Source organism: Cardiocondyla obscurior, linkage group LG13 (genome assembly GCF_019399895.1).
Source record: "Cardiocondyla obscurior isolate alpha-2009 linkage group LG13, Cobs3.1, whole genome shotgun sequence".
NCBI lineage: Eukaryota > Metazoa > Arthropoda > Insecta > Hymenoptera > Formicidae > Cardiocondyla > Cardiocondyla obscurior.
In genome coordinates, this window is record NC_091876.1 from 2412928 (window position 1) to 2433614 (window position 20687).

General features: G+C 35.9%; 4 protein-coding genes across 5 annotated transcripts; 3 read left to right on the plus strand and 1 right to left on the minus strand.

Annotated features, from left to right (window-relative positions):
* Positions 1–545: 545 nt before the first annotated feature.
* Ddx1 (ATP-dependent RNA helicase Ddx1) lies at positions 546–4592 on the minus strand. 2 transcript variants are annotated; one of them, XM_070665078.1, is made up of 13 exons: positions 4466–4592; positions 4311–4375; positions 4121–4172; positions 3821–4005; positions 3542–3741; positions 2965–3435; positions 2703–2872; positions 2475–2637; positions 2198–2384; positions 1814–2107; positions 1324–1541; positions 1092–1212; positions 546–977 (listed from the first exon to the last, which is right to left on the minus strand). In XM_070665078.1, the coding sequence occupies exons 2-13, from the start codon at positions 4324–4326 to the stop codon at positions 865–867; spliced, it is 2190 nt and encodes a 729-aa protein (XP_070521179.1). In that variant the 5' UTR covers positions 4327–4375; positions 4466–4592; the 3' UTR covers positions 546–864. The 2 variants fall into 2 exon arrangements, with proteins under 2 accessions (XP_070521179.1, XP_070521180.1); XM_070665079.1 differs by having other exon boundaries at positions 4311–4391; positions 4466–4569.
* A 1177-nt stretch (positions 4593–5769) lies between these two features.
* On the plus strand, positions 5770–14127 carry Wts (serine/threonine-protein kinase warts). The gene is made up of 5 exons (XM_070665072.1): positions 5770–6914; positions 7324–7665; positions 7899–10188; positions 10359–10636; positions 10733–14127. Exons 2-5 carry the CDS (start codon positions 7387–7389, stop codon positions 11162–11164), a joined length of 3279 nt encoding a protein of 1092 aa, XP_070521173.1. The 5' UTR covers positions 5770–6914; positions 7324–7386; the 3' UTR covers positions 11165–14127.
* Positions 14128–14715: 588 nt separating this feature from the next.
* On the plus strand, positions 14716–18365 carry Pix (ATP-binding cassette sub-family E member 1 pix). Its single transcript, XM_070665084.1, has 9 exons — positions 14716–14827; positions 15296–15517; positions 15709–15924; positions 16045–16252; positions 16352–16538; positions 16624–17030; positions 17111–17423; positions 17506–17740; positions 17858–18365. Exons 2-9 carry the CDS (start codon positions 15305–15307, stop codon positions 17903–17905), a joined length of 1827 nt encoding a protein of 608 aa, XP_070521185.1. The 5' UTR covers positions 14716–14827; positions 15296–15304; the 3' UTR covers positions 17906–18365.
* A 294-nt stretch (positions 18366–18659) lies between these two features.
* On the plus strand, positions 18660–20625 carry Snx3 (sorting nexin 3). Its single transcript, XM_070665095.1, has 4 exons — positions 18660–19119; positions 19584–19679; positions 19948–20072; positions 20135–20625. Exons 1-4 carry the CDS (start codon positions 18955–18957, stop codon positions 20238–20240), a joined length of 492 nt encoding a protein of 163 aa, XP_070521196.1. The 5' UTR covers positions 18660–18954; the 3' UTR covers positions 20241–20625.
* Positions 20626–20687: the final 62 nt, after the last annotated feature.

Consider the following 20687-nt stretch of genomic DNA (forward strand, 5'->3'; position numbering starts at 1 on the left):
TGCGGCGAGAAAAGAACAGTATGATTTGTATACTGTATAACTTTAGTCGTTTATCATTGCTTTCGAGAATATATAAGAGTTATGTGTATAAATTATTATGTGTAATTAAACAGGAGTCATTTAGTAAATTCTAAGCGTACGTAATATATTATATATGCATATATATGTATATGTATATATATATTATAAACACAAGGAAAAAGAAACGTATGCACGAACAACGGGCGTTTTCCATTTACGCAAATCGGCACAAGTGTTCTTCTATCTTTGTTATTCGACGAATACAAAGAGAAACAGCACATGTGTTTACTTGTGTTACAAAATGAAAAAAGTTCCCTACATATACAGAAAAATTACATGAATGAAAAGGAAGAGTATTGTATCATATTTGTGTTTGTGTAACTAAAATGATATGTAAAATGAAAGTGTGATGATACAATTATTGAAGATATAACAATACAATAAATACCGTATGTCTTACGTAAATGGCAGATGCCTCTGTGGCAATTAGCTGTCAGGTCCAATTTTCATAAGGCATATACATATATTTTATCGCATATCATTTTAATGTATCACAAGGAAGAAACACATATTCATTTTTTACTGGTGTACTTATACTTTTATTATACGCCATTTTTTTTTAATGCGAGTAAAGCTTTAGAAACGTTAATAAATACAGAAAAAAAACAGAAAATAATAGCAATAATAAATAAAATCAATTTTTAGATGACATTAAAAAATTATAACAAATTATAATAATTAATTTTTTTAATATTTATGATTGGAATATAATTTTATATTACTAAAATTGCGAGATTTTATCGAATTTTAATTATTAAATAATTTTAATTGAACACTTCGTCTTTAACGCTCTACTATATGCGTTTCTAAAAACGCAACCTGTGCTCTAGATTCTAGCGCAGCCAATTCGGTTACAACAGGAGCCATTTGTAGAACATGATTTTCGTAATCAGAACCTGTAAAATACATAAATGTATACATATATGTATATATATTTGTATATACTATGTATGTATACATAATAATTGTGCTGAGAGTATAAATATGATGAGAAGTGTAATGTTACATACCCATCGCCATCCTCTTTTCGCCGTAAGTAACTTTTCCATCAAACTCATTCATTGGCACTTTTATATCCGGACCAACTTGTTGAATCGTAACGTTTAAATGATCCTCAATTTCTGCTAAGTACTACGAAAATATTAATTCGTTATAAAACGTTAATTATCAATGCTTATTTATATTATTTAATTTAATATACAATATGGACCTAACAAACTAATAATTCATAAAATTTCTTACTCGTGGTTCATTGTACCATATGCAGCAGCCTCCTTGATCGGTCAGATTAGTATTGCTACAGTTTCTTCCGCGAGAAGGACACCATTCGCCGTGATACCACACCTTTTCTGGGACACTACTTACTAAAGAAATAGCCAAACCCATTCTTTCAGCTCTACCAACTCTTCCAATGCGATGCACATAATTAGACTTTTCATCGGGTAAAGTCACATTTATCACTAATATAAAAAATGAACAAAATTAATTTATTTTTTATTCTCATCTGAACTAAAAATACATTAACAATTAAATAAATAATTATCACCACCTTTATGAACGTATGATTAAATTACCATTTTTATTTAATTAAAATCGAAGATTCAATTTTATTAATGCGATTGTTAATGTACTTTTTCTTTTACTTCACAATAAAAATTAAGGAGTCGAGAAATATCGGTTTCAAAGAAGGCTGTTCTTTAAGCGAAGCGCGCGCTTTGAAGTATCTACTTACTAAAAGGTAGACCGGTGATATCCAATCCTCTAGCAGCCACATCAGTGCAAATTAAAAATTTCACCTCCTGACGTTTAAACTTTTCCAAGTTAGCTTTACGCTCCCCGGGTTTCCTATCTCCGTGCAGACATACACACGAGAATTGCTGTCCACCGAATTTCTTTAGATATCTCTCGAGATTATCACAATCAAGTTTTGTTCTGCAAAATATCAATGCTCGGTCCATTCTATGTTCTTTAATTGCGCGAATACAGTACTCTCCTTTGAGCACTTTCACAGCCTCTGATAAAGAACCTATAAAACAAAGAAAATTATTAAATCATATCACCTTAATTTTTATCGCATGAGAATACAATTGATTAACGATTTCAATAATTGTCTAACAGGCAATATCATTTGCTCTGGTCATGTCGTCTCTTGCGTGCACGCCATCAGTTTCTATGCAGTTTCTCAAATTACGCCACGATTTGTCTTTCTGCGGATCTACCATTACTACGACATGATGTACGGTCTCGGGCACCGCGTCTTCACCTTTCAAATCTACCCAAGTTGGAAAATGCATCAAACGTTCCTACAATAAAGATTAAATAATTTAAATGTAAATATATGCTCTTATATATTTTATATGAACAAATGCAATTACATTTAATCCTATACTTACAGCCATTTTCTTAACTTCAAACGCATGTAATGTTGCCGAGCAGACAATCATTTGTAATCTTTTGCCATCAGATGTAATTTTTGGAATTTGTCTATGCAGACGATCGATAAGTTCAGTGTAACCTTGTTTTAGTAAACCGTCAGCTTCGTCCAGCACAAAAAACCTTAAATAATATTAATTTATTTCATTTAATTAATTTAATTTAATTTAATTTAAATTATGAATTACCTGCAATGTGTTAACAATAAATAACCGCCTTGAATAAGATCTTCTAATCTACCAGGAGTTCCAACTACTATGTCTATGCCAGAATTTAAAGCCGCAATTTGTTCTTTTACGTTTACTCCGCCAATAACAAGTAATTCTCTGATTGTCGGGTCTTTTAAATGTGTCTTAAACTGAAAAATAATAAAGCCAATTTATTAATAATACACACATGTGTTATTAACACATGTATTAATTTCTATAGTAAGCGTATTTAAGTTCTCACTTTTTGAATTTGATTGTAAGTTTGTTCAGCTAATTCGCGAGAAGGCTCTATAATGATCGCCTGAGGTGCATTATTTTTTAGTTTACCACTTTCACCGGACGAACTCTGATTACTGTTCACAGGATTGTGTTTGACAGACTCTTTTGAGGCTGACGATACAGCAACATAGTCATTTGGAGGTGGGTGCTTAAATGGCTGTGCTCCAAAATTGAAACTCATTTCAGCATTTTTCAGTACAACAGCTGGATAGAAAGTCTGTGATTTTTGTTGTGCATTTAATGTAAATGCAACGCCCAAATCTATACCATTTTTGGTAAATTTAATTTCGCCCTTTATCAAATCAAGAAAACAACCAATCACATCATGCATCCCAAAGGCCTCTCCATAGTTATCAAACTGTTTTGCATTTGATTTTTTTCCTGTGCCACCAAATCCATAACCAAATTTATCTGTTCCTAAATCTAAGACAGCCTGTTCCAAGAATAAAAATTTTAATTAATTCTTCTCATTATAATAAATAAAAAAATAATTAAGAATTATAACTATTATTATTAGTATTTTTTATAAAAATGCTTGCCTGTGCTGTAGACCAGCCTACTCGGCATAAACCCTCATCAGTGACTGTGGCTTCAAAAAAATATTTTCCACTTCCTGATACCCCTTTATTTGCACGGCAACCATGCCATTCTTTTTGTTCTCTACTCTGGCATCTTAGTCCATCCAATGTTACTGCCATAGCTCTTCCTCTATCAAAAAGACTCAATCCCCAATGTGTTGCTACAAACAGATAAAATATTTTGTACTATTTTCAGCAATTTTTTCAAATTGTAAATTATGTTTTTGTCTAAATATGTACATTGTTGAACCACAGCAGTTCCAGCTCCTTTTCCAGACTCCAAATCTTTAAGAGTCTCCCAAACTATTTGCAAAATGGGCAAACAAAAAGCACCAGTTTTTCCACTACCAGTTTCTGCAGCCATGAGAACATCACCACCACCCAAAATCAATGGGATAGCCTCAGATTGAACATCTGTTGGCAGTCTGTAATTCACATGTTTTTTAAACTAAACATATGCTCTCTATATTTTTTTTTTTTTCTCTAATACAATTATTAAATAATTATTATTTATAACATTTTAGATCCATGATTACTTACGTCCAATCCATCTCATCAACTGCTTTTGCTATTTCAGGCAAAACACCCATTTCTAAAATGTAAAAAATCAACATATAATTATGATGCAAAATAAGATAAAAAATATTGCAATTAATACGCAAACTGATGCAACTACTGACGTTTTACACAAGGTAAGTTAAAACATAACTAATAATTATCAACGTTGTACCTTCAAAAGCAGTCATCTTTTTTCTTTTCTTTTTCTCCTAATCCTGGATTTCGTAATATATAAAACTGCAAATAAGTTAGGCTAATTAAAATTATAATTGATAAATGTTGTACACTACTTGGTGACTTGGTCGGCAAATATTTTGATGTACGTACATATCAGAAACAGGTTAAATTAAACTATAGTATATGCATCTCTCTGAATGCTCTCCGAAGCTGCGATTCCGAGTTGAGCTCTCTGCTCCGAAGTAATCTATATTCTGAACTTCTGAACCATGTGCACAACTTGTAGATAAAAGAGATGACTGTTCGCAACATAGAAATAGTTCGCTGTTGTAGATTCGGCTTGTATGATTCTTGTACATGATTGGATATTTCTTTTAGTTTCTGTTCGAACCCGAATGTAAAGTCCAATCATATTAAAAAATTACTAAGCAATTTATATCGTTGAGGGCAGACAAGAAAATTAGACTTTTTACTTATTAAACAATTACTTTTATTATTAAACAAAATATGTAAAAATAAGTATACATAAAATATAGGGTGCATTCGTTTACGCAGCAGTCAGAGCAGTTACTGCAGTAATTCAGAATTTATCTCTTTTTTTATTTCTTTTTTTCTTAATGTAGAAGAACAAAGATAACCTCTGAACTAGTGCGGTAACTACGCTGACTGCTGCGTAAACGGATGCATTCATAGTATCGGAATGCGAAACTCGCTTCTTCCTTTTCTTCCGCGTGGTGGCTCCCGATCCACATTCGGTCTCGATACGGCCAAGCTTGCATGATTATGCGAAACTCGCAAAGTTCCATCGACTTCATTCATTCAAAACTTCCACCATTCGCATTACCCTTCCTCCCGGCCGTACCGTTGATCGTGCGCGAGCATCCTCGTTTCGTCTCAACGGAAGAGGAAAAAAAAAAAAAAAAGTGCGCGCGACAGTAAAATATTAAAACAAACCGACTTCGCTTTCTGGCGGAGGTGCAGGGGTTTAATGAGCGACCATGTCGGACCAGAGAACCAATCCTCGCGTCGACATTGCGACAGATTGCGTGTGTGCACGCGCACACATGCACGGAGAGGCGTGCGAGTTTTGCCGCTCGCGAAGCCGCGACATCAGCGAATCGTTTTATCGGAGGAATTTTCTCGCGTGCCACCGCGCCATTGCAAACGGACAGACCGCGAGAAGCTGCTCGCGCGTCGTAAATTACAAGAGCGCGTCCTCGGGGGGAAAGGGGACGGGGGGAGGGGAGCCGCCCGTCGTTGCCGCTGGCCCGCGCGTAGGAATGCGGCACCTCAAAATGGCTGCCAGTTAGTCTAGTAATTTACGGCCGTGTCCGCCTTTGTTGTCGCGCGCGTGAATCGCGGGTTCTCACCGCGAGAACCGCGGAATCTGGCGGAATTCGAAGTCAAGCGCAGCGGAGCGACGTTGCGCGCGCGCGCGCAACGAGACGAGCCTAGCGAAGCGACCGTATGCACGCGCGCGTACAAAACTCACACACGCACGCATGAGCGCGCGCGTGCAAGACTGTGTGGCGAATACAAATGTGTGCGTATGTGTCGCATGCCCGCTCCGCTTAACTCCGCTCGTCCGCTCGGCCGTTCGCGATATCGCGCCCACCAGGAGATCCTCGGCGCTGCTTGTGCCCCTGATGTCGCTGACGTTCGTTGCGCATTTTTTTGCATAGTTCCGTCACATGGCTCGCCACGCGGCGCAAACGTGAGGAAGCGCGACGGGAATATGCTCGGACGTACGGCCGCCGTTGGTGCCCTCGTCGCTGCTGCCGTTGCCGTAGCCGCAATCGCGTCTGTCACCGCTGCCAATGTTGATGCTGGCGATCGCGCACCTGTCACCGCCGTCGAGTCGCCAGGGCAGCCCATACCCGTCGTGTTCCGTGACGAGTGGTTGCTGCTCGCCGTCGTCGTCGCAGCATAAACACCTCTGCGCGTTGACAAACGAGCGTGAACGCGCGCGGGCGCGCGCACGCATGTGTGCGACATTGTAGACTCGCCATCGTCTCTCTCTCTCTCTCTCACTCTCTCTCTCTCTATTTTTCTCTCTCTCTTTCTCTCTCTCTCGTTCTTTCTTTCTTTCTCTTTCGTCATCATTGGCACCAGCTCCCGAGCAAGATCATTCCGTCCGTTGGCGAACCGAAGATAGGTTAGATCCACTCTGCTCGTCAGTCGCACGGTCGCTTTGCGCGCGCCATCGACACCGAAGATGCCGAGACTCGGCCACGAAAGATGCCAGCCGCCTCCTCGCGGCCGTCTTCTCCGCCAGCATCTCTGCCAGCCGGACACCTGAGAAAAATCTCTCTTCGTGACGTCGTGAGGTACTCATCGCTCGGCCTCGGGCTCAACGTGTCAACCTTCGTCTACGTTCCTACGCACCTCACCCCTAACATATTTCACCGTTCGTAACTCGGTAATGTTGTGACACACCGTTGCTGTTACACATTATCGAGAGACATTTAAGCGAAAGTGATTGCAAGCTCTGCAAAGTGTTGTGAATTGAAGTAGCTACACATCCACCTGTCCATCTCTGACCATAATGCTGGGCAGTATTTGCCCGGTGGTAGGATCAACTAGCAGTGATCTTTGTTCTGTAAGCATTATTTTGTCAGATATTACTTCATTTCTAAGTTAAACCTCTACTTTGTCATAGTATAGCCTTGTCCTTGTCCTATACTCTTAAACAAATATTAACAAGTTGTATATATGTACTCTTACTCTTATATAAGGATTATATTATGTTTATAACACATGCATGTATCTAATGAGAAGTGGATATCGATTTTATTAGTATTAGTATATATTACAAATAATATCGGTCAAATTTTAAATTTATGTATAATTAAAGTACATATTTAATCTTTTACTTTTTTTTTACACGTTAGCATTTATTAAATATTAAAATTAAAAAAGAAATATCTCTTACTTAATTTCAGCACATCTATATAAATTAATTTTTTATTTATTGGTGACAATAGAAACATTGTTCTGTTATGTTGCAGAGACATTCATATGTGTCACAGCCAAATAAAAGCTAGGTCCCGGAGGGCCTAGCATGGGCCACTATGAATCCGGCTGCTGCCAACAAATCGAGCACTCGCGGCTCTGGATACCACCAAAAGGCTTTAGCTGAGATTCGCAACTCGTTGCTACCATTTGCGAATATCGGTGGGGCTGGCGAGGTGGGTTCCAGCGCCGCCAGCACTATCTCTACCGTATCCACAACTAGCGGCATTAGCTCTGCCTCGGGTCTCAGCGGGCTCTCTGGCGCTTCTGGTTCTACCGCTGACAAACCAGATCAGCGACAAGCGTTGGGACAACTGTTAGCCATGGGATATTCGGAAGTAAGAGCGTTAAATATTTTTTTATTCTCGTACGTTATTTATTTTTTTATTTCACTCGTTTTATTCGGAATGTTTCTTCTTTCTTTGGTATTAAAATTCAATCTTTATCTCATTTCAGTGATAGATGAGTGCTAAAAAACGTTGCGTAAAACAAATTAATTAATTATAAAATAAAAAACGATATAAGTTAAAATTTTAAGGAGTTACATTTTAATTTTTTTTTTTTTTTACAGGAAATAGGTTTACGAGCCTTAAAATTCGCGGGGTGGCGATTAGACGCGGCGATAGAATATTTGAAGCAGGCTCAAGGAGAATCTCTAAATGGGCTTGGTAAACTCAATACTAAACTTATCAGAAAGCCGAGTCTCGAGAGAGAATTAAACCTGCAGCGTGGCAGTCCCGCATTGGACAGCGGTGCAGGCAGCTCGCGATCCGACAGTCCGCGTCTCACGGAACTCAGCACGCATCCGCAATTGAGCCGTCAATATTCGCCCAGTAACTTCGTAGATCGCGAACCACCTCCGCCGCCGCCGCCAAGGTGTAGTTCTACGCCACCGCCACCGCCGCCACCTCACGCACCTTACAATCAGTCTAACGTACCTACTAATATGCAACAGATGCTCAAACGAATGTCACCTGCGCCGGTCGTGCCGACGAGATCGACAGCGACGGCACCCGGCACGGCCGGCGCCACATCAACGTCAGTAAACCCACCACAACGCGGCACTAGTCCGGTAGCGAACGCTAATAATTCCGGCAGCCGTCAGCCGATGATCGTGCAAAACGGTCCACAGGTGCAGCAACAACTGACACAACAAATGCAAGCTCTCAGTATGTATCAGACGAGCAACAGTAATGCGAATACCCAAGTGGAACCTCCGCCGCCGTATCCTGTAGTTCCGTCTTCGTCGTCCGGTCAGTCGGTACAACCACCATCTTACAGTGTTTCCATGCAGAATCGGCAAAGCCCCACGCAGTCACAGCAGGATTATCGCAAAAGTCCGTCATCAGGTATTTACTCGGGTCCGACATCCGCTGGGACACCTAGTCCTATTACCGTATCTACAATATCACCTAGTAGCACGCAAACGTCGATGGCACGGCCGACACCGTTGCAAGCGTGGGGCGCGCGACAGGCCAAAACACAGCCTCCGATCATCATGCAGTCCGTGAAAAGTACGCAAGTGCAAAAACCGGTGCTGCAAACTGCTATTGCTCCCACAGCACCGCAATCAATCTCTACCACCAGCAGCACGCCACCTCCGCCACCATCTTACGCGTCATCCATTCAGCAGAAGCAGCAACAACCACCGCCCGCCTATCCGCCTGTAAATAATGTAACTTCATCGCCCGCTGGTATACCAACGACAGAACCACCGAGTTACGCGACGACAATGCAGGCGTTAGCGGCGCAACGTGGTATACATCATCCATTGCCGCCGCCACCTTACAGCACCCCCAACGAAGATAATGCGATTATACCCTCTCCAATAGAGAGCGGCAGCGCGTCACGAACTTCTCCTGTAGCCCACCATCCGCCACTTCAAAGAAAATATTCTCCGGCCGATAATTGCCAACACACAATGGATGCACCACCGTTACCACCGGTTGCCTCAACCTCTCTATCTGCAAGAAATAACAATAATAATCATTCGTCTCTCCCTGAAGGAACAGCTGTCGGTGCTAAAAGTGGCAATGGCACTAAGGGTGACGGCAGCAGTGGCACACCTTCACCCTACAAAATTAAACATCAATCTCCCATACCTGAGCGCAAGACCATGAGTATAGAGAAGGAAGAGGAGCGGAGGGACTGCAAGGTGAGAAATTACTCTCCTCAGGCTTTCAAATTCTTCATGGAGCAGCATGTAGAAAATATACTCAAATCGCATAAGCAGCGTCTTTATCGGCGTATGCAATTGGAAACGGAGATGGCGAAGATCGGCCTAAGCGCGGAGGCACAGTGTATGATGAGAAAGATGTTATCGCAAAAAGAGTCGAATTATATTAGACTAAAACGAGCGAAAATGGATAAATCAATGTTCACGAAGATCAAGCCGATCGGTGTTGGTGCGTTCGGTGAGGTCACGCTTGTAAGGAAGCTTGACACCAATCAGTTTTACGCGATGAAGACTTTACGCAAGGCTGACGTGCTAAATCGTAATCAAGTTGCTCACGTGAAAGCCGAGCGTGATATATTGGCGGAAGCTGACAACGAATGGGTTGTCAAGCTCTATTACTCATTTCAGGATAAAGACAATCTATATTTTGTAATGGATTACATACCTGGTGGGGATTTAATGTCGCTGTTAATTAAACTCGGCATCTTCAAAGAACCATTGGCGAGATTCTATATCGCCGAACTCACATGTGCGGTTGAAAGTGTTCACAAAATGGGATTTATTCATAGAGACATTAAACCGGATAACATTTTAATCGATCGTGATGGTCATATTAAATTGACTGACTTCGGTCTCTGCACAGGATTCCGTTGGACTCACAATTCTAAATATTACCAACAAAACGGTGAGTTAACATTTCTACATTTAATTTTATTTTATAGATATTACGTGTAAAATAAAACTAAATAAAATTAAATAAAATTAAAATTAAAATTAAATTAAAATTAAATTAAATTAAAGCGCATTTTAAAACATAAAATAAGTAATACGTTTCCTTTTTTTTTATAATTTAAGGCCATGGTAAACAAGACTCAATGGATCCAGCTGACGATTGGAATAACGAGTGTCAATGTATACAGTTAAAGCCGTTAGAACGTAGAAGGCATCGGGAACATCAGAGATGTTTGGCGCATTCTCTGGTTGGAACACCAAACTATATCGCACCGGAGGTCCTACAGCGTACAGGATACACACAGTTGTGTGACTGGTGGAGTGTAGGAGTAATCTTGTATGAAATGCTAGTTGGTTCTCCACCATTTCTTGCCAATACTCCCGCTGAAACTCAATATAAGGTAAATATATTAAAAGTTTAAGTCATAAGACGCGTTAAAAAAATATTTCTTACGTATTTAAATATTTGGTCTTTTTTTTTTTTTTAATTTCTGTAGGTTATTAATTGGGAGACAACGCTTCATATACCGAAACAGGCAAATCTTTCGCCGGAAAGTATGGATTTAATCTTGAAACTTTGTGTCGGCGCCGATCGTCGTTTAGGTAAAAATGCGAATGAAGTTAAAAATCATCCATTTTTTGCGAGTATCGACTTCGAGAAAGGATTACGGCGGCAACTGGCCCCGCATATACCTCGTATAGAATATCCGACTGATACGAGCAATTTTGATCCGGTGGATCCCGATAAATTGCGTAATTCTGAATCATCAGATTCGAACAAATCGGATGAGTTGTTGGATAATGGAAAACCGTTTCACGGTTTCTTCGAGTTTACTTTCAGGCGCTTTTTCGACGATGGCGGTGGTCCCGCATATCCTAGTCGAATCAGCCTGGATGATAATGACAATCAAGGTCCCGTCTATGTATGACATTAGGTTAAATTTACAGACAATTCGCCGTCTGCCATTTACCAGTTTCGACATTTGTCTATCGACGCGTTTTCGTTTGTCATTTCACAAAGATTTAATTAGATTTTCGTACGTGATAATTCTTCATATATACGGAACTTTTAATCCCAAGGCGGAAATAAATCGTGATACTCGTCCTCTGAAAGACAAAAACAGGTAAAAACGATAAATTAATTTTATTTTTTCATAGATGGAAACTAAATAATACATGTTATGGACCAAAAGATAGTAGATGTTGAACACAATTGACATTTTAATTATGCATAATGACTTAATAATATTTTTATGTAATATATGCATGGCTAAGCCATGAGATACGCGAATCTTAGTCTGTCATAATGCATATGAAAAAAGAGGTACAATGAAAGTTCGATAAAATATCGTTAAATTTCGTATTTATTTCTCTAATTATGCATTTTTCTTTTCTGAAACGCAATTTTGATAATTGTATTAAACAAAGTTTAAAACAAAATGAACATTTGCAGCAATATCCTACGTGTAACATGAAAGTTTAACATTTGTTTTTCTGCAATTTTACTATTATACAGCATGTATATAAATTTAATTATTATTAATTCAACAGCGAATTATATTCTCATGCACATGTATGTTTTTACATAACGTCATCGGAGTATATAACTATATCGAAAAAAGTTAATTTCTTTTCTAATTTTTTTTTTATTTTTTTTTTTGGACGATGTATAATCAATATTATTTAACTTGGGATGTTACATACTGGCGAAAAATATAAGAAAATGAAATGATTGATGGCTAGACATTATAGAGCACGTTTCTAAAAAAGAAAGAAAGAAAAGCCCCCACTTTACTTGCCATTTTCATTCGTTTATATTAGTTATCTCAGACAAAAGTACCCGGTTTTAATACGTTTCTATAAACGCTGTGATATTGAATATAATTAGGAGTATATATACACGCGCGCGCGCGCGCGCGCGTGTGTTTGCGTGTGCGTGCGTGCGTGTGTGTGTGTGTGTGTGGCTTTTAAATGTATCGTTCGTATTTAACATTGTCTTTGATTTGAAATTTTACGAAGAATTATAAATAATTATTATTAAAAATTACATGTATATTACTTTACGTAGATTTTCGAATGAATGTAATGTGTTCATCGCATACTTTAATCGTCTTAAATGTTTTCTTTTCTTCTTTTTTTTTATGCTGTCTAACTTTTAAGAAAGATACCGTGAATTTATGTAGCACATCGTGTACATATACATCCTGAAGACGTTTATATGATGATCCATGCGTTTGTTAATGTATTATGGTAACAATTGTGTAGAGAGGAAATATTTTTTGCACAACAAATCGCCGAGGCAAAATCAAACTTGTTCGAAATGAAAAACGGTAACGACACTTGACAATGATTACGTTTTTGTAATCCGATACATCGTAGCTAAGTTGCCATTGTAACTAATGTCTTTATTGTAAGAGTTTTATAACAGTAGTAAAAAGAAAAAAAGGAACTGATGTGTGCATATCGCTATCGGAAGTTTGTGATTAAACGCAACGTTTTCTTTCTTTCTTATTACAAAATTATAATGGATTTATAGTATATAGCAACAATGGCCGTAACGTGTAACAATAATCGAGTGCCTTTTTTTAAATGCATCGTTTAAAATGCATAATTGGCCTTAGTCGCCGTTTTTCCAAATCGTCTTCCAATGTCAAGATTTAAATTCAGATACGGTCAGAGTTCTCACAGCGAAGTGCCTTACTAATTTGTGTCCTTAACGCGAAGTCGTATTAAAGTACAATCGGCGGTGTAGTGTACATGTGCAAAGATTTACCAGTGTTTAATTGAATTGTAGAATATACTATTTAATGATTATACGATATCCAAGAGCGGAGAGAAAAAGAGAGAGAGAGAGAAAGAGAGAGAGAGAGAGAGTGCGAATGAAAAAGTGAGAGAGCAAGCAATGTACCATTTAATTTAATTATTTCTATGTATTATATATTTCAAAGTAAATGCTATATATTTATGTTTATTATTTAGCTTTAATAATGCGTTGTCGACAAAGATAGAATCTTTAATAGCTGTATTTTTTTCGACGTAAGAAAAAAAACAAAAAAAAAAATCGAGAACTTGTTTTAACTTAAGTGGCTGTTCTATACGCACGCTATACTTTCGTATCTATTCCTATAATATATAATGAGTAGCGTCAGTGATAATCGCGCGCGACACCATTCTTGCATTGTGGCTAATTACTTTATGGCGACTAGTCTCTTGCTACAACTAAAAAGTAAAAGTAATACATATACACGTTTGTGCGTGTGTGTGTTTGTATATGCCTTACATGTACATATTATATCCATACATACTCGCGTATACATAAGACACACACGTACAATGAGGTGTCTAATTGCAACTAATGACTCGAAGCAAACAGTAGCAATATGATGAAGAAAGGGCAAGTCATTATTGCAGTTATTTAATACTTATTACATACTACATGAAGAATGTGAAGTGGCCCTCTATCCTTTTATTTTTCTTTCTCCTTTTCTCTCTTATTTTTTTTTAATTTTCTTTTTGTTCTCTTTTTTTCTGCAATTAAAATACATTTATGTATCTGATACATCCGATTACAACTTTATCACTAAAATTGCTATGAAGCATGTAAATCTAATGTGTGTAAAGATAATTGTAACATAAGTATTGACATGAAAACTTAGTAATCTCTTCCCTTTTTGTGTTTATTGTAAAAAATAAATATAAAAGTTTGTAAGATATTAGAGATAATCTAGATGCATATATATACATACATGTATATATGTATGTATATAATATATATATACATATATGTATGTATGTATATAAATTTGTTATTATATAAAATATTTCAAACATAATTATACAGATACCTGACCTGACCAGAGTGTGGTATTAATAAATTATGAACTTTTTAGCACATTGTTCTTTCACGTAATTTATTTTACATATACGTAGTAGCACTTAATTAATTAAAAATAAAAAGGCAGAAATAAATTATTGATCAAAAAAATATATTGCTTATTTACGATGTCTTATAATGTAATAATCGTCATTCACAGGCAATCCGCATTAAGAAAAAATAAAATAAAATAAATTTAAACTACAACACTACGAAAAAAAAAAAAAATTTTATGTTGCTACAATTGTTTCATTGTAACGTGCTAAAACTTAATTATAATTTTATATTTATTTTTTATATAAACGTTTATTAAAACGTTCAAAGTAAAATAACGTATATTAATTGTGCTTACGTACAGTTTCGAGTCCAGTTGAACACGTCAATGCATCATTTAATGTATAATCAGAACAATTGCATTAATTGATTTTCAGAGATTATTTCTTCGAACCGTGACAGTTTCAAGAGTCGAAAACGAAAGGATAAACGATCGAACATCGCGGTTCTCGTTTCTTTGGTGATGACGTGTCGACTTTCATTAATTAGTGCTGGGTTTGCACACTAGCTGGCATTGAGGAGTGCATTGCCAGCACACCCTAGCGTACAAATATCTTAGTGGACTAAGTTTCCTGTGCAAAAATTAGATAGCGTTTGATAGGGTGGTTTACAGTTCGGAATCACTTCCTGTGAATTTATCCACGTTTTCGAGTAATTTTTTACGGTATGTATTTTAATATATTTGTATTACGTTTCTGCTGCTTTAATTCTTCACAAGATAAAAGCGAATACTTTCAAGTAGCTGTATGCACAGGTTACAATAACGTTGATATTTATTGCCGTAGCATTTCGAACTTAACATTTGCTATCCAAGTAGGTTAGAACTCTCGTGAGACTAACAGCTTTTATGATCGTGATAATTAAAATTCAGTTTATGTGACGATGTGATGCAATTTTTCTGCTTATACTGATTTTTTCTTTGCCTCTTGCTTTTCTTTTTTTCTTTTCCGTTTGTTCAAGTCTACTCCAACGACGTTACGAGATTTATAATAATTACGATATAAATTATTAATTAAATAACTTAATTTTTATGATTAAATGTGTTTCGATACTTGGTACTTTGTATTATAATATTACGTATTTTAGTTTCTCTAATAATAATTTTTTGTTGCGATATTTTTTTTTTTATTAGCATACTATCATGCCACCGAAAAAGTCAATGGAAGAGACGGATCGTTTGACTCGTATAGCGATCGTAAATTCTGATAAGTGTAAGCCTAAACGATGTAGGCAAGAGTGCAAGAGATCTTGTCCCGTAGTACGAATGGGAAAACTTTGTATAGAAGTTAATCCAAACAGTAAAATAGCAGCTATTTCGGAGGAATTATGTATTGGATGTGGTATTTGTGTTAAGGTAAATATTATATAATAAAACTATATTGCATTTTTTTTTTAATAATGTAATTTATTTATGATAAATTTAATATTTCAGTTTACAGAAGGCTGTCTTTTTTTATGTAATACTTATATTGAATTATTATTATTGTAATAATAAACAATTTAATGTTATAAAAAAATGTGATAACAAAAAATTGTTTTTTACAGAAATGTCCATTTGAAGCAATATCTATTATCAATCTTCCGAGTAATTTAGAAAAGGAAACAACTCATCGTTATTCTAAAAATTCATTTAAATTACATAGACTTCCGATTCCGCGTCCAGGTGAAGTTTTAGGACTTGTAGGAACTAATGGGATTGGTAAATCAACTGCTCTTAAAATTTTAGCTGGCAAGCAAAAACCGAATTTGGGGAGATTCACTGTATGTTATCACTGTATCTTGTAACATTATATACATGTGTATATAAAATTGTATAATATAAAAAATTTCTTTTTTTTATTTTTTAATTTTTTTATTATTTTTTTTATTTTTTAATAACAGGATCCACCAGATTGGACAGAAATTTTGAGCCATTTCAGAGGTAGTGAGTTGCAGAATTATTTTACCAAAATTCTGGAAGATGATCTCAAGGCACTTATTAAACCTCAATATGTTGATCAAATTCCTAAAGCTGTGAAAGGTACTGTACAGCAGCTTTTAGATAAAAAAGACGAGTGCAAAAATCAGATGGACATTTGCGGAATGCTCGGTAAATGAACTTTATCTTTGTTTTATACTAATTTCAAGTATTGAAAAAAAGAAATTTTGTCTTTATCCTTTATCTAATTTTGCTGCATTTTTTTTTTAGATTTACTACATATACGTGATCGAGGTATCGAAGCACTTTCTGGTGGCGAGCTTCAGCGATTTGCTTGTGCAATGGTTTGCATTCAAAATGGAGATATTTTCATGTTTGATGAGCCCTCTTCCTATCTAGATGTCAAACAGCGTCTTAATGCTGCTGTAACTATTAGATCTTTGATTCATCCTGATAAGTAAGTGTTTCTAATAATTAAATAAAATTATAAATTTGTATAATGTTTTAAATATATTTATTAATTATTTATTTTACCATATCAGATTTATAATAGTAGTGGAACACGATTTATCCGTATTGGATTATCTGTCAGATTTTATTTGTTGCCTATACGGTGTTCCTGGGGCATACGGCGTTGTTACCATGCCTTTTTCTGTAAGAGAAGGAATAAACATTTTCCTCGATGGGTTTGTTCCGACGGAAAATTTACGGTTTCGCGAAGAATCGCTCGTATTTAAAGTAGCAGAAAGTGCAACTGAGGAAGAAATAAAACGCATGAATCATTACGAGTATCCCGCTATGACAAAAACAATGGGCACATTTAATTTAATTGTTGAAAAAGGACAGTTTACTGATTCGGAAATACTTGTTTTATTAGGAGAAAATGGAACTGGTAAAACAACATTTATTAGAATGCTAGCTGGTAACTTGCCCCCGGACGATGGATCAGGTATGCTTACGCGAATGAACGTCGTGTAATAAATATTATATTTAATAAGTAATTAATAACAAAATCGTTTCTTTTTACAGAGAGTATTCCGCAACTTCATATCAGTTACAAACCGCAAAAAATAAGCCCGAAATCCCAAGGTGTAGTCAGACAATTACTACACGAGAAAATCCGAGATGCATATGTGCATCCTCAATTTGTAACTGATGTAATGAAGCCTTTGAAGATTGACGACATCATGGATCAAGAAGTGCAAAATCTTTCCGGTGGAGAATTACAACGAGTCGCTTTAGCTCTTTGCCTCGGAAAGCCAGCTGATGTTTATCTAATTGACGAGCCATCCGCGTATTTGGATTCCGAGCAACGTTTGGTCGCTGCGAAAGTCATCAAAAGGTATTAAATAAATAGATTAAACTATAAGTTAGCGTTTAAAAAAATTAATACATTAGAAAAAAAAAATTTATTTCCGTTTTAGATTTATATTACATGCAAAGAAAACAGGATTCGTAGTAGAACACGATTTTATCATGGCTACATACTTAGCTGATCGTGTAATAGTATTTTCTGGTACACCGTCCTTGGAAACTACAGCTCACAGTCCTCAATCTTTATTAAATGGTATGAATAGATTTCTGGAATTGTTAGGCATCACTTTCAGAAGAGATCCCAACAACTTCAGACCAAGAATTAACAAGAATCAATCGGTTAAGGTTCGTATAACTGTCTTTAAAAAATATAGAATTGAAAATATTTAATATACTTTAGTTAAAGTATTTTCTTGATAATAAAATAACTAAAATTTTCAATAAATAAACTTCTTCTCACAGGACTTGGAACAGAAAAGAGCTGGACAGTATTTCTTTTTGGAAGAATAAAATATGCAATGCCGTTTTATGCAAGTCAAATGCGTGTATAAAATATTGTTAAGGAAACTTTTTAATCTTTATACTTTTTAAATACCAGGAATATTAACACATGTATTTTGTATGTATTAAGATATTAATGCTATATATTCCGCGTGATTGTTTGAAATACTATTGAATGTCACGAAATATCACGTTAATAAGGAATATAATTATTTTATTCGGTAAATAATATCAGATAATGTAATTACACGTACAGCATATTTAATTAATATGCTAAATCGGTAATTTGATGATGAAACTCAATATGTATTGTAAAAACAAATTGTCCGTAAGTATATTTGTCAAATTACATAATTTGCACATATCTAACATAGAATAAAAAGATTCTAATATCTCCTGAGCATAATTACGTGTACGTCCGCTATAACAATGAAATAATAAAATGCAGATCTTGCAAACGGCGTACAAATGACTTGTCCAATTATTTTAAATTTTGTTAAGTATACGATAAGGTAATAGCAATTTTAATTACCGTCTGGCAATTTAATCTTTTAAATTTTTTTTAAGTAGCGTACCACCTGCTCCATCTAGATTCATTTCTCCATCCACAGTCTGCGTGTTTCTACGGTTTCTACGGTATTTTGCACCCCAACCAAACAAAAATTTTAATTGTTAAACATTGTTTACCGACAGGATCGACTAAATTTCTCATAATGCTAGGTTAAACGCCGCGTACGTTACCTGCATTGCATTGTCTCGATACCGGAGTTACGGCAGCACGCATATGTTATACGTACGTACGAATGTCGTACGTACAATCACGTACGCACGCACGCACGAGGGTGTATACATGTGACGTAGAGTAAAGAGTAAGAAAGAGAGAGAGAGAGAGAGAAATAAAGTAACGAATTGTGTCAGGTTACCAAGCGCTGTCATTTCTGTGACGGTGCTGTGTAACATTTGGTGCGTGTCGGTACGGCTTTCAAGAGCTTTTTGTAGAAGCCGAGCTCGCCAACTCGCCAAAACGAACGCGTGTTTAATTAAAATCTGTAATTGAAATGGCGGATACGACCGTGGACGCAACGCGGCGCTTAAATGTGAAAAAACAAACGCTCGACGACGCTTATGCGGCGCCTGCAAACTTCCTTGAAATTGACGTGATTAATCCAATCACGCACGGCGTCGGCAAGAAACGATATACCGATTACGAAGTTCGTATGAGGGTGAGTAATATGTACAATTTCACTTTGTGCATCTTGTGCAAGTGCATCAAAGATAGATCGTGCGAGCACGTTTAACGTGCCTTCGATTTTTCGAATAATTTTACTTTCGCCTCGATGAAAGTAACAGTCGCATCGAATAGCCGGGACACAGTCGTGTCCGTTGATTGATTAAACATAATATTGTGGGCTGTACCAGCTATCACCAGCTATTGATAAAAACTAACGTGTATGTGTGTAATATAATGTATATGCTACACTCCTCACTGCTGCAGATCTTTCGAAACGAGCGTAATATTCTATATTACGTTATTTATATTTCTTTTCTATTTTTATAATTTAATATGTTAATATACACTTGCATATTGCATGCATATTACAGTATTTAAAGAGACTTTGAAAGAGTTTCGAAAATAAATTTTTTCGGGATCCATATTGTTAATATTAATGTTATATCTTTTTTTCAGACAAACCTACCAGTCTTTAAAGTTAAGGACTCGACAGTGAGAAGACGATACAGTGATTTTGAATGGCTGAGAAATGAATTAGAAAGAGATAGTAAGGTTAGTTATTAATAAAGGTATTGTATTTAAAAGTAATATTAATTTGTTAGAGTAAAACATCTGTTTGGTGTACAGATCCATGCGCGTGTATCTGTATAATTTTTTTAAGAATTTTAATAACTAACTTAAAAAATTAAACTTGTTTAAGAAAATATATTAAAATTTTTTTTATTTTTTTTTTATTTATTAATTAACTATAAAGTTGTGAAGCATGTATAATTTAATAGAAAACTATTATATACGTATTAATTTTTTTTCTATTTTTTAGATTGTGGTACCACCGTTACCAGGTAAAGCTTGGAAACGTCAAATGCCATTTCGTGGAGATGACGGAATATTTGAAGAAGATTTTATCGAAGACCGAAGAAAAGGCTTAGAGGTTTTTGTTAACAAGTGAGTATATTTTATTTAATTAATTTTATACTATTTACATTGAACGATTATTTGTATTTCAGAATAGCTGGACACCCTTTAGCACAAAACGAACGATGTTTGCATATGTTTTTGCAGGAACCGGTAATAGATAAAAATTATGTACCTGGGAAAATACGTAATACATAAAGTCGCGCCATAAAGTGTCACAAATATCTTTTTCACCAAGTTGTCACTCTCGAGATCGATTTTTCATTACATTGACATCTTTTTTGGAAGTCACGAATATTAATCTATATTCTTGCAAAAATTAAGTAAGCTTCCAATACTATATTATCAAATCAGGACACTTATTTCGAAGTACCCACTTCTAGTTATACTCTTTAAATATTATTATACGAAAAGTATAGTTAAGCGTCTTTATAAAAAAAACAAAAGAAAAAAAAACAAATAAATAATAAATTGGCAAAACCATTCTTACATGTTACTAGGTTAATTCTGTCTACTGTTATGTCATATGATACTGTTTATAACGAAATATATGAGTAAAATAAAAAAATGTTATTCATAAAAATGACGTGGTAAAATTAAAGTTCCATATTTTTTATGCAATATAGTTTTATGTGTGATAAAAGA